Source organism: Drosophila hydei, unplaced genomic scaffold (genome assembly GCF_003285905.1).
Source record: "Drosophila hydei strain 15085-1641.00,03,60 unplaced genomic scaffold, DhydRS2 tig00000063-arrow-pilon, whole genome shotgun sequence".
NCBI lineage: Eukaryota > Metazoa > Arthropoda > Insecta > Diptera > Drosophilidae > Drosophila > Drosophila hydei.
Window position 1 is genome coordinate 5517656 of NW_022045657.1, and position 14257 is coordinate 5531912.

The 14257-nt window shown below is 38.2% G+C and overlaps 2 protein-coding genes across 2 annotated transcripts; one reads left to right on the forward strand and one right to left on the reverse strand.

The window, feature by feature from the left end:
* Positions 1-258: 258 nt before the first annotated feature.
* On the reverse strand, positions 259-1658 carry LOC111601545 (opsin Rh3). The gene has a single exon (XM_023318181.2). It carries the CDS (start codon positions 1621-1623, stop codon positions 481-483), a length of 1143 nt encoding a protein of 380 aa, XP_023173949.1. The 5' UTR covers positions 1624-1658; the 3' UTR covers positions 259-480.
* A 7978-nt stretch (positions 1659-9636) lies between these two features.
* On the forward strand, positions 9637-11138 carry LOC111601448 (another transcription unit protein). The gene is made up of 2 exons (XM_023318024.2): positions 9637-9689; positions 9744-11138. Exon 2 carries the CDS (start codon positions 9789-9791, stop codon positions 11121-11123), a length of 1335 nt encoding a protein of 444 aa, XP_023173792.2. The 5' UTR covers positions 9637-9689; positions 9744-9788; the 3' UTR covers positions 11124-11138.
* Positions 11139-14257: the final 3119 nt, after the last annotated feature.

Below are 14257 nucleotides of genomic sequence, written 5' to 3' on the forward strand. Positions count from 1 at the left end.
ATTCCACTTGTTCCACTTGAGTCTCATTGCGAGAGCGTTTCACGTCGATTGCGCAAGCGCAGTCCAGTGAGAGCGACAGCAAGCACGAGAGACTGGATTTGATTGAGTGTGGATTTTATTGTGGACTGTATGCTATAGTCGGAAACTAGCACAACATATTTAACATTCACGCATTGTGTTTTACCCAATTTTCTTTTGCTTTCTCAGCTTTCGACTGGTAGGGAAGAGGGTGACTGACAACAGGGTGTTTGCTTCTCATTGCTTGCATTAATTAATTATTTATTTTTGAAGAGCATGATGCTACAGATGAAACTAAAGATATATAATAAATATTATTGTTTGCACATTTTTGTTTCGGTTGAGTTGCTGTTATAGAAGTTTCCTGGCGATTAGTATTACGAGATTGGCTTAGTTGAGTTCGATTCTTTTTGTCAGGCATTCTACAGCAGTAAAGTTGAGGATTTGTAGAGCAGTCGAGCTCTACGCCGCTGTCGTTTGCTGCTGCTCCTGCGTGGTCGTTGTAGAGGCCACCGTGGTGGACTCGGGGTCCTTTTCGCTAATGGCCAGCCAAGGGCACCGCTTTTGTAGTTCCATGCGGTATCTGGGATGGCTGATCGCATACACAAATGGATCTATGCAGGCTACCATCTTGCACGTGCAAGCCGGTATCATGGTGGCACCCGGCGTCAACAAGCTCTTGTCCCCAAATGCCCCAATCAGCGACATTACGCCGTAGGGTGTCCAGGAAACGAAGAATAGGAAGCAAATGGTAATCGCTGCCTTGGCAATGCGTATCTCGGCCGTCTCTTTGCTTTTGTCCACATTGGAGCGCAGCGACTCGACATTCATCTTCTTGGCCTGGTCGCGCAGTGCCTTCTCGTGACTGAAAACATGGCTGACAATCTGACTGTAGTAGTACAGAATCATGGTGGTGGGGCAGAAGAAGCTGAAGAAGAAGATGGTTGCTACAAACATGCGCGTGTCGAAGTTGTCCGTCAGATAGTCGAACGTGCACGAGGTCAAATAGCCCTCAGGCACAAATCGACCCCACGATTCCGTGTAGCAGGCCACTACAAAGGGCGTTGCATACATATAGATGAAAATTATCATTGCTATTGCCTTGCCGTGCGTCATTTTGCCCTCCATGGGTCGCGTGATCACATTGTAGCGATCGTAGGCGATAAACGCATTCGTTGCGCCGGCACCGATGCCCGTGTAAGAGCCAATGATGCCGTAGATCTGGCAACCTAGGTTGCCGAGCGCAAAGCCCTGGTTAAAGCTGTTGTAGATAAAGATGGGCGTCTTGCTCATCATCAGAAAGTCACAGATGGCCAAGTTGATCACCAGTATGTTCGAAGGCGTTCGCAGCGACTTGGCTGCCGAGAAGACCCAAATGACTAGGCCATTGCCTATCAGCGACATACCCGTAAAGAATATGTAGAGTGTGCCCAGCAGATAGTTCATGGACTCTGGCGGCTCCGGATATGTCAGCCAGTGCTCGGGTATGTGTCGCAGCTCATCCGGCGGCACATTCCAACCCAGCAATCGTGTCTCCGCCGACAGACGCGCCTCCGGTCGCAGCACCGTCGACACATTCCCGATGCCACTGATATTGTACTCCATGACGCACAGTCGGGCGCCTAGCTGGGCTCCGTCGTTGCCCCAAGACAAAATCAAAGTGCGCTCTGTTCGCTGCTTTATATGCTCGCTCGCAATTGGATTAGCCCCATATCTGCATCAGCATTTGTGGATTACAATGCGGATTCGACTAATCTCTTAACCAAATTTGCTGAATTAGCTATTTTGCATTGATTTTCTGTAGATTTGCTTGGCCGACCTTCTACAGTTTAATCTATTGTCTTTGCGTCTGGTATTTTGTGAATTTAAATATATTTTATAGTTATTCCAACATTTTGCCTGTGGCATGATTATATTTATTTCCATTTGTTATTTAATACATAAAAATAATTGTGGATTTGTTCAAACTGCTGATTTAATGAAACAAAGCTACATGAAAAGCTTCCAGTATAAAAGTTTTAATTGTTAAAATGTTAGAAAGGACATTTAAATAATGTCAACAAGTTCAACATTGTGGTACACTAAATGAATGCATAACATAAATGAAATGGATTTGCATATTTAGTTTTAGAAACACATTGGCTCCAGCACAACCGATAAATGTGAAAATAAATAAATAAATAAAATAAAATCTGATAGTTCGATTCAACAAAGTTCAATTGAAAAAAGGGAAATCTCAAACATAAATAATTTACATTCATTCCTTTCTGTCTAGTAAATTGAAGAAAATAATTTACTTTACAGAAATTGTGTTAAATGGAAAATCATATTTATATTAATTTTTTTTAAATTTTAGTTTTTGGATTTAAGATTGGAAGTGAATTTGTATTTTGTCTGTAATAAACATGTCAATTTGATATGATAGAATTTTTATTTATTTTTAAGTTTTTCACTTTACACTTCTCTTTTTACTTTTGAAAATAAAGACTGCCATTTTTAAGAGAGTGCGATTAAAACCTAACATACGGATATACAATTTATATATATTTAAATATTTTTGTTCAAAACAAACATGAATTGAACCGGAAAACAATATTTTTACATGCATATTTTTTACATACCCACATATTTCTATATATATATATATATATTTATATGGCTATCATTAATATGAACGAATGTTTATCTGCCACGCCCCTTATTATCTCATAAAACAAAAGTGTAGCATACTTTCATGCGCTCCCATGGCACTAACGCACACAGAGGCAAACACACAGATGTGCAGATATGCGTGTGTGTGTGCAAGTAATTATGTGACGCTGGTGTGTGCACCTACAATTTGGGTCATAAATCATATGGAAAAAGTCCACAAAGGCATGCAAATATTCCCCTGCAGCCCCGTTTGTTAGCGCACACACGCACATAGTCCATACTCAAATTCATAATTCCAATAGCAACAAATCGCTATGTGTGTGGGAATGCACGAATGTGCGTATATGTGTGGGGGCTGTATGTATACATATGCCTACCAATATGTTGAAAGTACCTACAAAGATTGATTTCCCTTTGTTTGCCTTTTAGCGCTGCGATGTGTTCACCTCAATTCTGTACACCCAGCCACCCAACCACACCTTATCGCACCTAACCACCTAGCCAACCATCATGGCCCGTAAAGCACACATTGCAAGCTGCGTGAGGTCGTGAACATGCCTCTGCTAAAATAATAACCACGGGTATGGTAAACGAGTATTCAGTTGCTGGATTCGAATGCCGCGAATGTTGAGGTTTTTTTTTGGAACAGGGTGAATGACTCCATTGGGAGCAAAGACTTCCCAAAGGAGCAGCCAAGTGCCGTGGAGGTTGCATTTCCAAGTAATTAAGTATAGCTGTTTGCGGCATGTGAAGCCCCCCGTGGCGTCCAGATGTTCCAACTTGATTAGAGCTAGCATAAATTGAACATGCTTTCATCCCTCTCTCTCTCTCACACTCTCTATATGCATTGCTACTAATTGTCCTTGGAGTCTGGAGCACTGATTAAAGGATTTCATTAGACAACTGCGGAAGTGGCGAACCACAATTGATAGCAACCGGAAATTGCTGCCAATGCAATACAAAGTGTTTCGAATCATTTCTCACCTGCACTTTCAATCAAAGGCCATTAGAGAGCGAGATTACATTCTATTAAGGTAAAATGAACCTTAAATTTAACTTTCCCTTAAATACCATTCATATAATTTACACGTTTAATTCTTAAAGTTTCTCGTTTCCTTTTGAACTTTTAATTCAATTTAATTGTAATTATATTTATATACATTTCGTATGCAAGCTGCAGATGTATTAGTTGATCAACTTGCAACTACTCTAAGGTTTAAGGTCTAAGGTTTAAGGTCTAAGGTCTAAGGTCTAAGGTCTAAGGTCTAAGGTCTAAGGTCTAAGGTCTAAGGTCTAAGGTCTAAGGTCTAAGGTCTAAGGTCTAAGGTCTAAGGTCTAAGGTCTAAGGTCTAAGGTCTAAGGTCTAAGGTCTAAGGTCTAAGGTCTAAGGTCTAAGGTCTAAGGTCTAAGGTCTAAGGTCTAAGGTCTAAGGTCTAAGGTCTAAGGTCTAAGGTCTAAGGTCTAAGGTCTAAGGTCTAAGGTCTAAGGTCTAAGGTCTAAGGTCTAAGGTCTAAGGTATAAGGTCTAAGGTCTAAGGCCTAAGGCCTAAGGTCTAAGGTCTAAGGTCTAAGCTCTAAGGTCTAGGAAATAGGAAATAGGGTCTTGCCTCTAGTGCCGTGGCACACTTAAGTTATTGGATAATTAAAAAGTTATTATTATTTTTTCATAAATTAAGTTTTGACAGCTGTTGCTAGTCTCTTTTGTTCTTCTTGGGTAACCAACTGTTTCTATTTAGAACTTAATTGCACAGCCAGGTGAAAGCTAACTATGGCTAAAGGTAATTGTTTATTATTACTGTTGCAGCTGCGACATAGTGTTGGTCGTTGGTGTTTGCTTGAAATTATGTATTTGTATTCATTAACATTATTGTTGCAGGGCTTGTTGTTGTTGTGATTGGTGCTACAAAAACAACAATAAGCATGGCTGCGTCTTGACTGCATTGTATTGCATTGCATTTTATGGATTGCAGTAACGGCAGCAAAGGTAACAGTAACACACTGCAAAACAACAACAACGACAACAAGCAGGCCCCAGGGTATAATTCCAATTTCAACACTTTACAAACACGCCACAGTTGCGTCATTAACTATAAACTTTGCATGCAAAACGCGTCTGCCAAAGCCAAGTTGTATTGGTGTGCATGCTACAGCGACTCTGTGTTTGTGGCTGTGTGTGTGTGTGTCTGTGTTTTGGGTGGCACTTAGTGCGCTCTCTGACGGAAATGGCCGGCAGCAACATTGCCATAGACAGAGCTAAGAGTTCAACGCAACGTCAGGTGCAGCAGCTACTGCTGCGACGCCAGCAGCCATCAGCAACCAGCAGAACAACAATGGCGACTTGTGCAACTTGCAACTAGTAAGTACAACACGGCCAGGACACTAGTTACCCTACTGTTTGTTGTTTCATAAAACTTTATTGTTACATGTTTTGCAGTTTGTGCAATGCTTCAAGCTTCAAGCTCCGCAAGTCCCACAGTCAGTAACAATCAACAAATACCACTGAATGATACTGACGTTTAGCAGCACAATTGCAACAAGTCTGGGCAGCCTCTGCATGTGGCTTTGTTGCTTTTGTCATTCAGCTTCCTTCGCTTTACAACGCTTTTCACACTTTGCTCGACAAGTCTAAGTCGCAAGCATTTTTTATATCATTTTTATATTCATGATCGCATTGACGCCGTCAATTTTTATAGACGTCGTCATTTTAATTGGCATTTGGCTGGGTTCAAAGAAATTGTCATTAATTTCAATACATAAATATGAAATATAAACTTGTTTACTACGTGTGTCAAATCAGTTTTTCGTTTTTCATTTTCTCGCACTTCTTTTATTTTCTCTCAAACATTAAATAAATTTATATTATTAGTGAAAATTTCACAGAAGAGCAATAACTGTATATTTTTATATTTAATATTTTATTTTATGTTTTTGTTATCTTTTACTTTACGTAAAAAGGCCAAATATACACATATAGAAGCTTGTCATGTTCTTTTTAATTTTTGGAAATTCGTGACGTTAAGTTCAAGTGTCAACAGATAGTGTGCAGTAATTTGGAGCCACAAAAAAAAAAAAAAAAACAATAAATTAATCTTTTGCAATTGCGTGCAATAGCTCAGAAGTTCGCAGGCAATATAAAGTCGTCGAAGATTACTTCTTTAGTGAATCTTGTCAATTACTAACTATTTATTTTACGTTACTATGAATAAAAATTTAGAAAACCATTTATTATATTTTTTAATTTAAATAAGTGGCAAGTTTTATATTTTAAAAATATTTATTTAGCAGTTGGGAGAAAATATTCATTTGCGATTCCTAAATTTAAAGAATTGGGGATTAGTGTCTTACAATTACTAATAAAATATCTGAAGGTCAACAAATTATTTTGATTTTGCTTTATTTAATCAAATTAGTTTCAGAATCTTTTCATATATTATTTATGATTATAAAAAAATGTATTCAAGGCAATTTAGAAACGCACGAGGATATTTATTTTCGATATTATCTTTCTCAGCAGACTACATTAAATTTTATTTATGAAACTAAGTAAGTTTTTACTAAAGGTTGCAAGAGTTTTGCTCTTTTGCCATGTTTGCAGAACTTTATTGAATTCCACGACAGCAGACTCAGTTGTGTGTGTGTGTGTCTGTGTGCAGGTGTGCAAGTGTTGCTAGTTCTTAGATGCACTCTGTCTTGCCCAGTTTTTCTTGCCACCAGCAGCCGCTCACCAAGACACATAGTTGCTCAGGCTTCGTGATATTTGCTTTGCTCTATCGAAAGAAAAATGCAAAAACCGTTGCATACTTTGAGGCGAAGCCAGCCGCAAAGTGGATTCCTTTATCAACAGACGCCAACTTCCGTTTGGGGCAATCTCGATGCGGATATATTAAACTTATTTTTACAGCAACTCTCTCCGCCTTCTCTCTCTCTCTCTCTTCCACTTTCTGTTCCTTCATCTTTGTTTCTCTCTTTTGTAGCGACTCTGTCGGTCGTCTTTCAGCCGCTCATTACTTCATATATACTTGTATTACTTTCAGCTGCGCTTTTGCTACCGTCTTCGCCTTTGCTGTACTAGTCTGGTTTTGGCATCACTTCCGGCCCGTGGCGCAGATTTAGTGAGCGCGATAAACTTGCCACCCCAGGGCGCTTTTCAACACTGGCAGACATAGCCTGGGCAGAGGACACTGTGCGGGCTGGCAAGGCATGGATGTGAGCTTAATATTTCTCAACTTGAGGCGCTTGCCACTTCCGCACATGCTTCATAAGAAAGTATATACACACCCACACCCACAAACACAGCCACAGCCACACACCTACCCACACACACACACACATCCATACACATACACACGCAGACAGACAGAGTAGGGTTTTTCGTTTTATTGCTCAGCATTTTATTGCACAAATTTTAATATTTATTTTAGATGTTGGTTTATTTTTCACTCTGCCCTCAGGCAATGCCAAATACGACCCACTATATGTACGCTGGTCTTTGCGTGTTTCTGCATGGCTATGTATATACATATGTGTGTGCATATGTTTTCATTGCTTGTGCAATGTTTAGTTCAGTTTTTCTCTAAAAAGCAGCTACATTCTAATGTCTAACAAAGTTGAATGGCGCGTTTCAAGGCAGCCGAACAAACACAAATATTAATATACATACAACATACACATACACACACCCATATATATATATATATATATATATATATATATATATATATATATATATATATATATATATTCTTTTATTTGCCTTAATTTTTCTTTATTTTGGGTAAAAACTTTGTGGAAATTATTTTAAATAGTTAAAAGGGCTTTTACCTTAGCTTCCATTTTGAGTGGAGATTGTTTTTATCTCGCTTACCATGAAAAGGAAATATTTTAAGATTTATGTTGCACTGCGACGTGTTTCCCACTTCTGTGCGTATCTAATTGAAAGCTTGGCTAAAATAGGCAAGCATTTTTTCCACTCCGCTAAATAAAACAAAGTTTAAAGATTTATTGAAGTATTAAATACTTGCAAATACAAATACATATAATCAGATTACTATGTATGATTATTATGTAATAATATTGATATAGTTGAGTGTCATACCATCAGTTATTCAAAGCTCCTAACATTGATGGACATATGCACTTAACAGTTGCAAAGATTACATATGCACTTATATATATATACAGATAACATTTATAATATTTAAAACCTAAAATCAACAATTTATTTATGATTTTATCTGTATTTCGAATATTACATCAATCATATGAAGAGAATTGTCAATGTTATTTTTTTGTTTTCTCCAGCATCGGTTATTGCATTCGATTTATTATTTTAAAGAATTTTATATTTATGTGTATGTATTTATATATGAATGTTTGACCAACAGATTCATAAAATTATTACTTTTGAAGACGCACAACTATCATGAAATTACGCAAATTGCTCTGCCGCTGCCAATTGATGGGCGATGAATTGAACTTTCAACGAATGCCACGCTCTCTGACAGTTGCATTTAATTTCTGAATTATTAATTGACATTTTCATCTAAAAGCTTTAAGCTTGATGTCATTAAGACCTCATTATCACTGACTCACTTGGATACTCTGTACCACTCTGAACCACATAAAATAGGCATTCGAATGCAGTGTGAACATTTATGTGTGGCTGTCGACTATCGGTTTGTATCGTAGTTATGAAATGTAATGCTTAATTATATCAGCTCTGTAAAATAAGACTTAAGGCTTATAAGAAAGAAATTGAATTTACTTAATTAGCTTTGCTTATACCGGTAACTGGCTATAAAGTATCTGCTCGTCGAGCACTTTGAAATGGAACCCTCCTGCTGATTAATACTCAATCATTTGCGGGCTTACATGTGCATTTTTACGGACTTGGCATACGCTGAATTCATGAATAAATCATTTGTCATTACCTCGTCGCCATCATAGATAATATTTCTGATGCGAAAACTCGACGCACAGGTGCTGACTGACAGCGATTTTTAATTAATCGAGAACTCATAATGGGTTTAAATATAAAAAGGAAGAAGAAAAAATGTAAAGCGTATGTAGATCCAAAAATATTATTGTACGGAGAGCACTCGACTAGACTTACCCTACATGACTTACTGACTATACACAAATGTTAAATAACTTATAAAACAAAGTATTAAGTCCAGCTCAAATACCAAGTGAATGGAAACACATATGAATGTCTCCCATATTTGTGTATAGCAATTGATTTTCAATGCAGGGTATCTAAAAATGAGTCATTAATTACTATTCAGATTGCTCTGCATAAGTATGTTCGTTGGCAGTTGTTAAATTAATTTCGAGTTTAATTACGCATATTATTTTTTCCTTTTGGTGGCGTTTGTTTTTCTGGACGTGGGCTACGGGCGAAACTTTCTGTGCGAGGCCGGTGTTCACTTTACATTTATTCATAGTTCGCAAATTGTAAACATGTGTGTATGCCGGCTTATAGTAGTATGTAAAAGCCACAGCTTCTAACCGGCTTGGAATTTCGGAGCAATAACAAACTATTTAAAAACTATTTAAACAACTTTAGCTGTACCCAAAAAACTAAAATTTATTTTTCATGCGAAATAGAACATTTTCCATATTAATAGAACATATGTCTTTATTCACATTAGGAATTTAGTGTAAACATGCAAACGGAATTTTGATCCGGGTATTACTCTTGGTTTAAGTTAGTCGCACGATAAAATCGCCCAGTAAAATCCGTGAATCCGTGTCTGAGACCACATCCCGACCCTCACTGTAGCGTCAAGATAAGTTTTATAATATTAATTTTAATATTTAATATTTATTTTATTATATTTTATTACAGTAAGTTACTTACAGTGAGTTGTAAGAGTTCTAAGAGGACGCGAGAAAGAAATGCGACATGTGGAAACGGTGCGTTCATAGAGTTGACACAGAGTCTTAGACAGTTGTTGGCTTTGTATCAGTTGTACGTTCAGTGAGAAAAAGACAAGCAACTCTACTGTCAGCTGTCAATGAGTAATATACAAAGATTGAAATCAAATTATTCTTTCATATCTAAATCTCATTCAGATACAACTGCTATCATAAGCATTCAAGCTAGATTTTGATGCTTAAATGGGCGAGAATATGAAGAAATCTCCAATACAGGATCTAAATGAAGATGCGTCCTCCAGCAGCAGCGAGGACAATGGCAGCAGAAGCAGTGGGAGCAGCAGCAATGGCGGAAGCAGTAGCGAAAATAGCTCCAGCAGTGCCTCGGGGGTCGAAAGGCCATCCACTTCAGTGAAAGTGGAGAATGCAAGTGCCAATGGCTCAGGCGCAGGCAGCTCGTTCGCCCAGCCTGCTGACACTGAAGAGAATGATCTCGATGTAAAGCTTGACGAGCTGGTGGATCAAGTGGAACGGTTTTGTAAGACCAAGTATAAGAACAGGCTGTGCGCCGAATTCAAGACTGAGCTGCCACCGATAGATGTTCACTTTTTGGGTGGCCTCGAGAGATTCTTGCGCATGCCGCATTTTATGCCTGTTGAGCCGGAAGCCTACGAGGCGCATACATTCCAAAATGCTCTCCGTCCGGAAGACCTTAACGACAAGGAGTCCCGTGATGCTTTCATCACGAAACTTAAGACAACTGTCCGCTGGCGCGAGTGCCAGGATAAGTCGACGGGCGAGCTGTACAAAGAGTCGAATGCTCGCATTGTGCGCTGGTCCGATGGTTCGGAAACCTTTCACGTTGGTGCAGAGGCCTTTGATGTGGTCAAACATCCCATGCCCATGGGTCAGAACCAGCTGTATGTGCGTCAGGGTAGCTACTATTATAGGCAAGGCCCCATCAAGGATAAAATGACACTGCGCCCCAAACTGGAGTCGAACTTTGGGCAAAGCCACGTGCAGGGCCTGCGCAAACGTGCCTTTTATAAGCCGCTCAACAGCTGTGTGAAGGTATTAATGGATCTCAGCACCAATCCGGTGCTGGATCGCGAGCGCAAGGTAAAAGAGGAGCAGGCCCAGGAGCGGAAGGAAAAGTCGGACAAGCGGCGTGAGCAGAAAAATCAACGCAAGCCTCGTGTGAAGCCCATGCGACATTGCACAGCCGACGATATTGATGCCGAACTACCAATCCATCAAAGTGAGCTTGAAACTGATCGCTACCCGCTGACTGATGATCAGGATTGGAGTCAGCATCAGAATGCAAACACTGCGACTGTATTTCCGGAAGTCAAACGAACGCCAGGCATTCGCACCAATCGCAACACGGAAATGAAGCCAATGAAGTATGAAGAGGAGAGCGATGATTATGAGGGGGAGAATGACAATTTCAGCCCATATAGCAAAGCGGATGCTGTAGAGCAACCCAAACATAAGCCAGACCTTAATGCAAAATCGAATTCAAAGCAAACGAAGCTCAAACACAGACGCAAGCAAGCCATTCTCAGTGATTCTGAATAAACTTGACACAAGTCTGCAATTCACAATGTTCAAATGCGGTTTCTCTAATTACAATTACGTTTGGGGTCAGCTGTCGAGTTGTAGTTGAGTAGTTGAGCTGCTAAGCAGTTGAGCAGGTATTTGGGAGGCTCTCGAGTCTGCTTCTCATTTGCAGTTAATTAATTAACACCAATTGCATTTGATGCAAACGTGCTCTGCATTTTGTCACCTTTGCCCCAATTAGTGACTACCATCCGACCATTTCGAGGCTCTATTCGTACACGATTTTGCTCATATTATTAAGGACACCAAGATTCCTACGATATATATAGATATTAATGCAACCTTAGAATGCCTTTGTTCCAAACCGGATGTCAAGTATGCAATATTGTTGCGACTCAAAGCCTATACAGCGCTTGGGTGCAGAGAGGGTAGAATTGAAGGTTGTTACCGGAACTCAAATTTAATTTGTAATTAGTATATCGTTCGAGGAAAACTTAAGTTGTATGAGTTTTGATAAACCATGGTTTAAGCTTGAAATTTATATTGATGGCCCTGCGAATAGCTGATAATTTCATCATTCTACATGTTATACTTCTACACATACATGACAAATAATTCATGCACACACAGCTAATGCTTAGGCAGTATGAACTTTACTATTGGAAAGAAATACATGCGTATTAATTTTAAAGTGTTAATCTCTAGTTTATGTGGCTTAAAAGATAGTTACATTCATACGAACGGAGAGGCGGATATGCCTAGATGGACTTCGTTCATTATCCTGATCAAGAATATATATACATTATGGTAAGCCCACTTCTTTTAAAAAATTTTGAATGAAACTGTTTAAAAAAATTTGCTTATATATTTAATTGAGCTCTGGTTGAAGCTCAGGTGTCTAAATATATTTTTATTATTAAAAGGGAAATTGTTGAAATATGATACTTTAAACGAGTATATAAACATGAAATATTCTTTGTCAATTCCCACCTTTCACGTAAATAATTTTCAGTAAATTTCCCTTATATGTATAAAGCACAATTTGTTGTTGTTGCTGTAGGTGCAGTTGTTGCGGTCAATTATCCGAATGTAATGCAGATAGGTCTTAACTTGTAACAGACCATAAACAAAACTGTCACAAATTTATGTTCCTATTATGTTGGGTCTGAGGGATAGTTCTCAATTATTCGTACTTGAGTTTGTCGACAAGTTTGCCAGCAATCCTGCTGGCTGGTGGCTAGCTCAGCCACCCACTATTACGGATTGCACAGGTTGGGCTGCCTGCTAATGCAAGTTGGTGGTTTCTGCAGCTAATTAAGCTTGATTATGTGTTTATTGAACACCAATGTAGACAGAGCCCTGCTATTGTCGATTTATTGCGTGCATTGCAGTCGATATTAAAAAGGGTAGGTTTGTGAGGGGACAATTTACAGTAATTTACATATTACCCAAGAAGTGCACACTGCGAACGGTTTATTTAGAATAAATTGTTCATAGATTTATCAATTTATTTGCCGAAATATGTTAGGGTATATTAATTAATATTGCTTTCAAAAGAGTCGATGAAACTTTGCCCCTATGCAACCAGTAACCTGTATGATTATGTGCTGTATAAGTTCTTAAAATTAGTATAAATAAATATAAATATAAATATACATTTAAGTGAATTGCGACTTGAATAATATAAGATATTTATTAAAATTATTAGAAGTGAGATAAATTGACTGAAAATCTAATTAAAATATGTGTAATTTGGGTTTTTAATAAAATAAGGCATAACTCATAGTGTTTCCTACATAGTTACACAAGCTTAAATCATAATAATATAAGGAACTAAATTTTGCATATCAATAAAAGAGATTTTATTGCGTAGAAAATATTTTGACATTAACATATAAAAATAATATTGGCTTTGTGGCCAAACACCAATTTTGAAATCATCACAATTAATGATCATTATCGTCATAAAATGTACTACAAGTTTGAAGAACAGAAAATTATGTGGATAAGAATTTACAAACGTTTCTTTGTGTTAATCTATCCTTATTAAATGTCAAACTAAACTCTATAAAAATCAACTATTTGCTGATAAATGGTTTATTAAATAAAGTGTGTACCCAACAGAAAGTTAAAGGCCTCTAAAAACTTTTAAAAACTTTTGAGCATGTTTAGTCGTTACTTCACTTAAAGAACTTTAAGAGTTTATATATTATATATTCTTAAAAAGCTTACTTTACCAAAGTGAATATTAATATTTGTGTATAACACATAAAAACTACTTTTAAAATAAGCTTGGAACGAGCGAAAGCCTGCCTTAAATTCCGTTTTTTATGATGGCTCAGCTTGCTGTTTCAGCAGCTTTCCGAAACAGCATTAGCAATATCAATTAAAGTCTACGTTTATGAAACTACTCAGAGTTGGGAAAAACTCTTAGCTAGCTTATGTTAAGCGTCAGTTTTATGTGTTGGTACAGGAGTATTTGCAATGTTATTGGTTAACTTGATGACTCTAAGGGTTATATGTTGCAAATAAGTGGCACTCATTAACCCATCACACACACACAGGCACGCAGCAACTCATGTGTGTTTGTGTGAACATCATCATTTTCACAGGCCAAAGCATATCTAGTGTCCGTCCATGCGTGCATGTGTGTATATTATGGAATACATGTTAAGCTAACTTTATTCACAGTTTACATACCTAACAGGCATTTAATATTTATGAACAGAGAAGCATGTAATAAAATTACAGGCAACTGCCGCAAGCACAAACGGTTTTGGAATCCAAGCAATTAAAACGGAAAATTACATTAAATTTGCAGGCGAGCCCAGTGGCCAAGTAATTAAAGGCTATAATAAAGCTAACCTAACAGGAATGTGTCGCAGGACACGACAAGTGGGTGGCGTCTATAAGATGCTGCAATAAAATAGATGCTTGGGCAAACCACGTGTCAGCTGTCAACGCTGCAATTTGACACAAACATCGGCAAACAAGCCAAAGAAAGAACCACAAAGCGAAATATTGCGTGTCCATGTCCCTTGAACAATTATATATATATTATGCGTGGCTATGTAGGTGTGCATATGTGTGTCTGTGTGTGGTGCGCCCAAATCCTTGACTTGTCCTTAGCACTTGGGCTTTGTAGCGTTTTA